This window comes from Electrona antarctica (assembly GCF_951216825.1).
Source record: "Electrona antarctica genome assembly, chromosome: 8".
NCBI lineage: Eukaryota > Metazoa > Chordata > Actinopteri > Myctophiformes > Myctophidae > Electrona > Electrona antarctica.
The window spans coordinates 8,980,620-8,992,606 of NC_136789.1; the positions used below are offsets into that span (position 1 = coordinate 8,980,620).

Genomic DNA, 11,987 nt, shown 5'->3' on the forward strand with positions numbered 1-11,987 from the left:
TGGATGAAGGATGGTGAGGCCTTGGGTGGAGTGCTGTATGGATGAAGGATGGTGAGGCCTTGGGTGGAGTGCTGTATGGATGAAGGATGGTGAGGCCCTGCTGGGTGTAGTGCTGTATGGATGAAGGATGGTGAGGCCTTGGGTGGAGTGCTGTATGGATGAAGGATGGTGAGGCCTTGGGTGGAGTGCTGTATGGATGAAGGATGGTGAGGCCTTGGGTGGAGTGCTGTATGGATGAAGGATGGTGAGGCCTTGGATGGAGTGCTGTATGGATGAGGATGGTGAGGCCTTGGGTGGAGTGCTGTATGGATGAGGATGGTGAGGGCCTTGGGTGGAGTGCTGTATGGATGAGGATGGTGAGGGCCTTGGGTGGAGTGCTGTATGGATGAGGATGGTGAGGCCTTGGGTGGAGTGCTGTATGGATGAGGATGGTGAGGGCCTTGGGTGGAGTGCTGTATGGATGAGGATGGTGAGGGCCTTGGGTGGAGTGCTGTATGGATGAGGATGGTGAGGCCTTGGGTGGAGTGCTGTATGGATGAGGATGGTGAGGCCTTGGGTGGAGTGCTGTATGGATGAAGGGTGGTGGGGCCCTGCTGGGTGTAGTCACAGTGCTGTATGGATGAGGATGGTGAGGCCTTGGGTGGAGTGCTGTATGGATGAGGATGGTGAGGCCTTGGGTGGAGTGCTGTATGGATGAGGATGGTGAGGCCTTGGGTGGAGTGCTGTATGGATGAGGATGGTGGGGACCTGCTGGGTGGAGTGCTGTATGGATGAAGGATGGTGAGGCCTTGGGTGGAGTGCTGTATGGATGAAGGGTGGTGGGGCCCTGCTGGGTGTAGTCACAGTGCTGTATGGATGAAGGATGGTGAGGCCTTGGGTGGAGTGCTGTATGGATGAAGGGTGGTGGGGCCCTGCTGGGTGTAGTCACAGTGCTGTATGGATGAAGGATGGTGGGGCCCTGCTGGGTGTAGTCACAGTGCTGTATGGATGAAGGATGGTGAGGCCTTGGGTGGAGTGCTGTATGGATGAGGATGGTGGGGCCCTGCTGGGTGTAGTGCTGTATGGATGAAGGATGGTGGGGTCCTGCTGTGTGGAGTGCCGGAAAGCCAGTAGTGGGAATCAACTGCCCACCGTTATCTTGTTAGCCAGGCCAGTATACAGTAGCAGTGTTGCCATGTCTGAATATTATAAGCGACGTTGCGTTTATTTTTCTGTGAAGTTGCTTGTTAATATCGGTAGTTGCAGGTTGAATGTTGTTTTTGGGTTTGTTTCTAAAGTGTAGTTGCTTTAGCCTATGTGGGCTTGTTTCCAAAATGTTGTTTAAACCAAAGAAATTGAATATGTATTTGTCCACTGCAGAATAAATATTCCTTATACTATATTGTTATTATGGTTGCTTATCCCAGCTCCTCCTGTCCACATGTCAAAGTGTCCTTTGGCAAGACACTGAACCCTACATTGCCTTCAGACCTCGAAACACGCTTTGAGTTTGTGGATCTGCTACATTTGCTGTTTTTGGACAGTTCCACCCGACAGAGACAGAATACAAATTGTACAAGAATTGTGATCTGAGTTTCACTGCTTTCTCTATAAATGACCTGAATGTAAATAAGCTGTCAGTGTTTTTTGGTGTTTTTGTTCCTTCTGACAGATGTGTACATACTATGGTCAACGATATGCAAGGTTTTGTCAATAAAACCTTCAAACCAAATCAAACCTACTGGACCAAGTGACAGACCACATTGGACCAAATCTATGTCTAAAACTAGAAAAAGTGCCCTTCTGAGCACAGGTCTCCACCAGGAGGATAGGAGTGTGGGTGATGTTTGGCAAAATGTTTAGGAGTAATATAATCATGTTTTGTGTGTGTGTGTGTGTGTGTGTGTGTGTGTGTGTGTGTGTGTGTGTGTGTGTGTGTGTGTGTGTGTGTGTGTGTGTGTGTGTGTGTGTGTGTGTGTGTGTGTGTGACACGGCTTGGCCTGTTGTAGCGCCACCATGAGACTGATTTAAAAACTGTCAAGTGGCATTTCTTCCTCAGCCTAGTGGGAATATGCATGCAGTTTCACCGCAATCGGACGCTGCGTTGAGTAGTTGTGGCGATTTGTACAAAACGGGCACAAAGCCGGCTACTCCTGAAAAGTTTAGAAGCCAATCGTAGGCAATGAAGGTGGATTATGAGAAATCAAACAAACCCGTCTTGATCACATGACTATGGAGAGCATGTGTACCGATTTGCGTGAAATTTGGATAACATCTGAAGTAATATTAGAAAATGTGTTTTACATATGTCGGCCTCCTGGTGGCGCTATAAAGAGCAGATGTGAAAAAATCTAGGCAAAGGTTTTTCCTTGGCCTCTAGGGAGTTGGCATACAAAGTTATCCACAAATCTGTGCAGGTGGAGGTAAAAACACTTTTCAGCCAGTTATAGCGCCACCATGAGGCTGAGTTGAAAATGTTCACGTGGCATTTCTTCCTCTGCCTAGTGGGAATGTGCGTGCGCAATGTCACGGAAATCAGACGATGTGTTCATGATTTGCAGCATTTTGTTTGAAACTGAGCACTCCTGCGAACTTTGGAAGCCAATCTTAGCCAATGAGGATGGAGTCTGAGAAATCTGAAAGACACGTTTCGTTGAATGGCTCTAGAGCAGGGATGCCCAAAAGGTAGATCGCGATCTACCAGTAGATCACAAAGGCTGTGCAGGTAGATCACATGACATGACCCTTTTATATTTAATGTAATTTTTTTTGGATCTGGCCACTTGAATTAAGGTGACTTGATTGTTTGACATCAAAAGGGCCTGTCAGCTCAAACCCGCAATGCAATACTTTGTTTTCAAGAATGTTGCTGTGCACAAAAGCGTCTGTAGCATTACAAATTAAATACAAAAAAACCCTAAACCTATTCAATTTCTCCCCCTCTATTTCCCATTCCAAGAGCATTTGTCTTATATGTAATGCCAGCTCCGTTATTCCAAAGCCCCTTCAGGTACATATTTAAACTATTTTCAGCAATGGTATAATATTTTCGGTAGGTAGATCCTGTTGAGCTGGTCATTTTGAAAGTAGCTCTCAAGTAAAAAATGTGTGGGCACCCCTGCTCTAGAGAGACTGTGTACCAATTTGCGTGATGTTTGGACAAAATCTGTAGGTGTACTGTCCAAAAACTTGTTTTGCACAAAGCGGCCTCCTGGTGGCGCTATAACAGGCCGTTCTGGAAATTGGGGCAGAGGTTCATCGTTGGCATCCAGGGAGTGTGTGTGCAAAATTAGGCATCGACCGGGTTAACGGTGCCGGAGATTAGCTGTTCACAGACGGACGGACACACGGACGGACGGACGGACGGACACACGGACACACGGACGGAGTGCAAAACATACTCTCTCCCCATGCCTTCGGCCTGGTGGAGACAAATATAAATGTTCTTTATTTGAGATATTGAAGTGGGGGTGCTTGATATTAAAAAGGTTAGGCCTCTACAGGATGATGTCTTGGGTGCTGGCAGATCTGACATTTTCACTAGTTATTACACATTTGTTTTCTAATTCAGGGAATTTCTTTAACTCACCCACTAGTTTGCGAAACAGCGAGCACAAAATAATATCCAATCTACAAGCTCACAAAGCATCGCAATGCTTTGTGGGCTTGTAGAACGGCTATTTTCGGCTTACGTTTGTCCTAGAATAGCGAGGCCGGCGATCAGGTGGTATAATATGGGTGATGATGATGCAGTGCAACACTTTACCTTCACACAGGAAGAACCTGGACTCTCCCACGCTGATCTCTCCCACTCCTGGCGTGATCTGCACCTCCAGTGAGGCTACGGGGAGAGACAGAACAACATCAGACAGCTGCTCCTCTGACAGGTCACCTCCAAACCGTCCAGTATTTCACCATGTATTACATTATATAGTGTAATACATGTACATGTACACCTTCTGTACATGTAGTGTAACACCACGGGCCCCTGGGGGTCCGAAACGCATAGCCTGCAGGGGGTCCGCAAAATAATTCAGAATCTTTTATTGATTTATTTTTTGCTAGTGAATTATGATGTGTGTGATATGTGAGCTTAGTTTACCATAATCACAGTAATCCTTAATCATATTCCATCATATCCAAAGGCTTTTGGATATGGATCTCGTTAATGCATCAAGGGAGGCAATTATGTTTCTGCACTGTCAAATAGGTCTACATATATTCTAAGATAGCATCTTAAATAAAAGTTGTGAAAATGTGGTAGCGCGTAGTGACTTTGATTGAAAAGTTTTAATAGGCTACAAATAGTCACAATGGCATCTAAATGTAAGGTTGTAAGTATATGCTTATCGGTGTCGCGAGCATGAGGGGGTAGTTGGGTGACACACTCAAGAAACCTCAAAATGCTACTCAACTCAAGCACAGTGTACTTAGTTACTCTCCCACCACAGTTAGGAGACCTATAAAAAAAAGACCACCAAGCATTTCCCAGGCACACCTTGTGGTTAAGTGTCCTGTAAGAATGATGACATTATGACCTCTCAGTTCTCTGGGTAGAAGAATGTACAAAATGTATGCATGTCCGGGGCAGCTTTTTTCACTGCAGTAACAGTTGTCCCCCCAGTCATACTAGTAAGAGAAGAAAGCAGAGTATATGACAGTGCAGAGACCACAGCTGGGATGATTTCTCGGTGTGGGTAGAATTATGGTAGTTGGGTACCCTCGATGGTGGGTCTGTCTGACACATGGCAAGGCTTCAGCATGCGTAATGCATTAGACATCATCTCAGGATAGAGTCGGTATAAAGGGAGGCAGACAGAGAGGATACTGGGAGGGTGACAAATGTATTCTGGTTGACACAATCTCGTGCAACGGGAGAACAAAAGGTTACAGTGGCAAGCAACCCCCGGGTGTATAATGTGTATTGCTCGCCTTATTCCTACCCCTGAAATAAACGAGTAGCGCTATAGCACATTTTCCGTTTATTATGCACATCAACAAAGGCTTGACATTTATTTACAATGACATATGATTTACATGTGATTACAGCATTCCCCACTCTGTATTCTGGTGGGCAAACAATGCTGTGAAAATAGAATATTGTGTGTGCGCAAAGCGACGCGTTTTGATTGTGTAGATCTGCTCCTTTTTCTATTTTTTGAATCCTGAAAAGTAACAGTTTTGAACATAATGGGTTTCCACCCAACAGAGACATTATTTTATTTTATTTTTTATTATTTTTTACCATTGAGCTAATAGAGCTTGCCTGCTTGCCCAGGGGATAAATTGAATCTTGACTATCAGGTGAAAAATTGTGTTAGATCCGCGACATGAAGATGTTTGAACACCAATGATATTAGCAACGTACATTTCTTCAGATAACTGTTAGGATATATAGAAGACATTTGTAGAATCGGCCTCAGGTTAGTAAGTAAAACATTACTTCTAATCACCACTGCCGAGGACTCTATGCACACACGCCATTTTGGAAAGAACTTGGGCCCCCTTCCCTACTTCCTTCAGAGGTGTTACCGATGAAGGCTCTGTTCCATTGTTTGTGCATGTCGGCTCACTGGAAACACTCTGCTACACCAGTGGGTCTCAAAGTGTCCTTGAGTCGGTTCCAAATGGCCCTGTACGGGTGTGTAACTTCCAAATGGCCCTGTACGGGTGTGTAACTTCCAAATGGCCCTGTACGGGTGTGTAACTTCCAAATGGCCCTGTACGGGTGTGTAACTTCCAAATGGCCCTGTACGGGTGTGTAACTTTTTAATTTCAAGGACCCCCATTGAGAGTGTACAAATGGAACTAAATGGACCATTTGGTTCCATTTGTACACTCTCAATGGGGGTCCTTGAAATTAAAAAGTTTGAGAACCACCGCACACTAAATTGAACAGAGCCTTAATTAGTATCATCGGTAACACCTGTGAAGGAAGTAGGGTGCATAGCCCATTCTCTGGGAAACGCTGAGAACCTTTCACCTCCGCCTCGACTAAAGCCACAGTGACGGAGATGAGATTTAACAAGCAGAAGCACCTGCTGTATCTCCTTTTGATCCACAAGGAATTATAATCCTACACACAAAAAAAATATATCAAAAGAGAGCTTTAGAATCCAACTGAGAAAAACCATCCACGCTTCAATTGGGAAAGCGCTGCACGATTTCCCTGGCGCCACGCGCGTGCCGAGATCACAGGGCGTGCGGTGTGCTCAGATCATGTGACCCGAGACTCATTTAGAACGGCTCTTTTCACACACGCACACACAAAAGGGATTTAACCGATTAAGACCTGGGGCCGATTCTACAAAATGTCTTCTAAATCAGACAAGTTTTCTGAAAAAACGTATGTTTTGTCAGTGGTTTTCAAACCTTTTCATGTCAAGGACTCAAAATATCCAGTCCATCTCAAAATATCCCGCTGAAGCATATAGATCTGAGTTAAAAAATGTTTGCCTTAAAAATATATATATTGAAAGAGTTGAACAGCCAAATAAAATAAAATAAATGATCAAAGTAGGTAAAAAAAAGAAAAGACAGACACAGACACCTTCCCCGGTGTGAATGGGTTATAACACCACAGGGGATCTGTGGTACACGGAGAAGTGAACACACACGGCTATACTGCAGTACAAAGCGGAGACACGCCGCATAATTCACGATCCCCGAAACTTGACAAAGAGCAATTCCTACTTCCCCCTTCGAGATTTGAGCCTGTCAACAACACAAATGAGCGCGTCGCCACACCAGCGACTCAGCGAGCGATGTGTACCGCTGTTCTGTTCCACAGGGGAGGAGGAACAGCGGTACACACACAAGGACTGATCTGATCTCATCTGGGAGCATGCAGGTAGCTTTATCCCCCCCCCCCCATCTGCAACTCACTCATACGTTCGTCTTTGTTTTAGGTCATAAAATAATACCCACACTAGCAACACATCCTGCACCATGTGCAGACAGACATTCTGCCCCCAAACACTCATTCCAGCCCTCGCATCAGCTAAGTAGCCTTGCCGAGCCATGAGGCCCATAGGGCAGGAGCCTATCTCCTGTTTCTGTAGCGTGAGGCAGCTTGATGTACAAGTACACCCCCTGGACATGACGCTAGTATGTCGCAGGGACTTACCCCCAATCCAACCCTTGATGCTGAGTGTCAAGCAGGGAGGCACTGGGTCCCATTTTTAGAGTCTTTGGTATGACCCGGCCGGGGATTGAACCCCAACCTCCCAGTCTCAGGGCGGACACTCTAACCACAAGGCCACTGAGCCTCGCAGCAGCTAGCAGTGGTGGAAAGCAGTGGTGTTAAAAGTACTCACATTTGTTTCAATACTGCAATGTAGAACTACTCCGTTACAAGAAACAGAGAAACAGTCCAGTACGGTAATCAAAATGTACTTGAGGAAAAGTACAGAAGTGTTGGCATCGACATGTGCTTAAAGTACCAAAAGTAGAAAGTACTCACGATGCAGAATGTCCCATTTCAAGTTTTCAAATATTTTGAAAATAGCAGATTTATAAGCTCACAATAGAGCTTGTAGATCTGCTATTTTCGAATGGCAGAAATGTATATACCGTAGGGCTGAAGTGGTTAATGTATGTTTTGTCATAATAATCAAATTATGATCTAAGTATTAAGTACTGGAAAGTACAAATACCTCCACATTGTACTTAAGTGCAGTACTTGAGTACTTAGTACTTAGTTACTTTCCACCACTGCCACTAAATAATAGCAACAGTAGCATTAAAAACATCTCGCACGCCAGGTGTAGACAGGCTTCCTCCCCAAACACTCTGAATTGTTGGCAGTCCCAACAAGCAGCGTGAACTTCAACTAACCTCAGCTAAAACTGAGGGGAGGGAGGGTTCATGCTCATCGTTAGGACCTAAAAAACCCTCTGCTGCATGTGTGCAGTGACTCTGCTGACATAATTGCTTGGACAGTGATGAATGACCAGATAAAATCATGTTTGGCGTGAAATTACGCGTCGCTCGAGTATGAATTACACGGAGTGAATATTTGTAGTTACTGATATTTGATGGACATGGTACAAATTACCATTTGTTATAAACAAAAAAAATAAGGTTTTGGCCCACAGCACATGCGTCGATATCCTCTGAAGCACGAGCTTGACATCAGTGTTGCCATGTCTGCTTATTATATGTGACTTTGGCCTCGTTTTCTCCAAAGTGTCTTGTAAATATTGGTACTAGTTGTGGGTTGCGGTTTTTTGGGGGCTTGTTTCTATAGTGTAATTGCTTATTTGGGTTTCCTTCCTGATGTTGTTTAAAAGGAGAACTCCAGACCAAAACACATGTACCCATGAATCAGCCTATAATCCTGTCCCAACAATATACATGTTGGCCTTGAATTGTTTCATAGATGACCCCTGCCCCCATTTTCCCCAGCCCTCCCACAGTAAAATGCAGCTAGAATGGAGCTAGTTGTCTTCATTCTAATCTGTCTCCAAACATTAGAATTAAAACAACTAGCTCCATTCTAGTTGCATTTTACTGTGGGAGGGGTGGGGGAAATGGAGAACAGGTGGCATCTACAGTATGAAACAATTCAAGGCCAACATGTACATGTACTCTACAAGCTCACAACGCGTCGCAACGTGTCACTTTGTTATCTTGCAGATCGGCTATTTTCAAATATCCGATCCCGACGCCTATAGGTTTAAAGTGCTCATGTGGCCTATTATAGTCACTTCTTTAGGCCTTGCTTTCATAGACCTGGCTGCTTATTTCTCTCGCAAAGACCTGGCAACACTGCTTGACATCCCAGAGAGAAAGCACCAATGATTGCTGCGGGGTATTTCATCACATGAATGCTCTGGTGTGGGTTACACACACTGTAGTACACACAGCAACATGCACTGGGCATACAAAACAGAGAGAGAGAGAGAGAGAGAGAGAGAGAGAGAGAGAGAGAGAGAGAGAGAGTTTGCTTTTGTTACCATGGGCAGACACGAGGAAAACAAGATATGGTTGCTGTCGGGAGGAAACCACAGGAACTACATTTTTGAGGTTTTATATTTTTGTGTCGGTTAAAACAATATTGAATCAATGAAAAGTAGGAAAAAGTGCTTCGGACAAAACCTCTTAACTCCATTGGAAGCTCAAACTGTCTGCTAAAACAGCTAGCTGCACCACCTCTCTAACCTGACTCCGCCAGATGGGGCAGCAGAGAGTACACTGGGTTCCCCCCTCCTGCTCCCATCTGGGAACTCTCAGGCAGACTTGATGCCCGGCCACAAAACGGCCTGGCCAATCAGTGGCAGCTAGAGGCGGGATCAAGGCAGCACTGTGTATGCCAGTGAGTCAGGTTACCACCTCTCCCCCTCTCATGCAAGTAATTGACATAAGTCACAACACAACAATTTCCTGAAAAAGGAACATTTTGGAGTTAGGTGCTAGGAGATATCCATTTTCTGTCTGACACCTTAGCAGCCCATGGATACGGCTCTGCAAATTCTACCCTTTCCCTCCCGGGGGCAGCTAACCAGGCCAGGAATTATCTGATCATATCATTGCCGGATTGGATAAGTCAATGAGGCATAGCACAGAGTTCAGGCCACGCGAGAGAAATATAACTCCCCGAGCCCTTTTTATGTAGTGCACAATGTTTCTAAATTGTTTTGCCTCCACAGACAGAATGTAGTGACTCTCCAAAAGATCTGGTGTCAAGCTAAAAGCGTTGTAACTCCATACCCTCGTTGACTGCACATCAGCAATGAGGTGAAAAATCGATAATTACGGAGCAAGCCCTCCCATTCCCCCCCAACAGCTGTTTTGGCTTTTACTGTTGTGGTTTTTGGTTTTCTGATGGGGTCCTCCTACGCGAGCTAGCTGCATCCCTGTCTGGACAGCAAATCCAATTCTACCACTCAAATGGGGCGACATCACTAATGCTATTGGCACTGGATCAGCATTTCTAAATGACAGGTTTGAGAAAGAAAATAACAACATGACATAAATGGCATGTGACATTTGATACAAATTCATTCTGCTATCATGCCACCAAAATGTGGAATGCCCTCCCACGACCAGCCATCAAAAGTTGCGACTCTCTACCCTCCTTCAAAACCGCCATAGAAGAGCACCTGTCTGCAATTTTGCAACTATTCTAGCTTGCCAAAATAAATTATTTATCTGTAAATATAATAATAATAATGTAAAGCGCTTTGGATAAAAAACGTTATATGAATGCACCATTTTACCCATACCCACATTATTACACTTTAAGTCGAGCCTGCAGGTCACGACGAGAACGGGCCTGTCGCCATCCGTCATCTCCACTTATCAAGGCCAGCCAGGGTGACCCGGGAGAGCTAGTGTCCGTGACAGCGACATGCACTTCCACTTGTTCTGCCTGAGCCTCAGCCTGTATCTGCCGTCGCAAGATTGATTTTGGACTTCAAAAAAATCTGAGACGTTCCGGAGACAGGAGCTGAGAATGGGAGGTCATCTTAGAAACAAATATCACTGTTGCTGAGAGGATGTAAGCTAACAAGAAGAAATGGAAAGAGAAAGCTGTGCCGTGCCCCGACGTGCTCCACGCCTGACATCTATCTAATCTCTGTCTCTCTGTCTCTCTCTGTCTCTCTCTCTCCCTCCCAGTGAGCCTCTTCTTTTTATTTTCAGCTGTCTTGGAGGACTTACTTGCCGCATATGTCCATTCTCGTTCCTCGCCACTGAAGAGCCCTACTTTACTAGCCTACTTACTTACGCCACATGCTAAACAGCAGGGCCTGCTATACAGTGCATACTTTACTAGCCTACTTACTTACGCCACATGTTAAACAGCAGGGCCTGCATGCTATACAGTGTATGCCAGCAGTGACGTAAAAGATAAAGATGAAAAGAACTGATGATCGGTATGTACAGTATGTGCAATCATTCCAAAGGCGAGTATATTGTCTCTGTCGGGGTGGAAACCTCATAATGTCCAAAACTGTTATCTTTCAGGATTCAAATTCAAACACGTCAAAAGTAACAGATCCACGAGCTCGAAATGCGGCGTGAAGCGACGCATATTCAAACTGTTGTGTGACGCTGCGGTGTGATCGTGTCCAAAGACAAAAAACACAAAAAGTTTCATGGAGCTAAGAGATTTCTGCCCGACAGCAACGATACCAGATAAAGAGGAAAGGATGAGTCTAAACATCACGACCAAAATCCCAGCATACATGCAGTGGTGGAAAAGCTTGTACTAAATCGTAACAAAAAAAAAAAAGTATCAATACAGCATTGCAGAAATACTCTGTTACAAGTAAAAGTCCGGAATTCATGTACTTAAAGTACCAAAAGTAAAAGTAGGCCTACTCATTATGCAGAACATAGCAGATCTACAAGCCAACAGCATTACACGTTGACATGCAGCCATTGCAGCGTCAACACCACAGTTTTACACGTTGCTTTCAAAGTAAGAGCTTGTTTGCCATTTGCTGGCCAGCATGTCACACTATTATGGAACTAAACCTGCGATATGCAAAAGAGCCAGCTATATATGACTAATGCTCACGTCAATGCCTTTCTAAATAAATCTAGGACAATATGGATTTGAACCAGGGCCAGCCCCAGGCATACGCCAGCTAAGCAGCCGCTATGGGCCCTGTGACCACCAGGGGGCCCCGAGCAAGTCAGAAATATGTAATTATATATTTGTATTACTGCGCGCAGTGCACGGTTATCATACTTAAGTGCTATGTAAATGTAAAGTGTATGTAAATAATTGATATTTTTTAAATGACTTCAGAAGTGGTTATGAACTTGTGAGGTTTGCCCATGAAACGACAATCAGAACTCAAACCTGATAACTCACTTGCAATAAAATAACTAAATAAACATCTGGCAGCAAGGTTACTGAATTTAATTAAGTCCTGTTGCATACATTTGTACTATTTGGAATTGACATTCAACTTCTACACCACTGTAAAACTTTAGGATTGGCATTCGACTAAAACAAAACAAACCACAACTTATTAATTAAAAACATTCTCTCTCTC

General features: G+C 44.7%; 1 protein-coding gene across 1 annotated transcript in view; it reads right to left on the minus strand.

Moving 5' to 3' along the window:
• Nucleotides 1-11,987, minus strand: part of LOC306928350 (neural cell adhesion molecule 1-like) — a 323,025-nt gene that overhangs the window by 93,362 nt on the left and 217,676 nt on the right. The window contains exon 2 of the mRNA XM_079508391.1: nt 3,746-3,820. Coding sequence (XP_079364517.1) covers nt 3,746-3,820 — 75 coding nt within the window. The remainder of the gene's footprint in view (nt 1-3,745; nt 3,821-11,987) is intronic.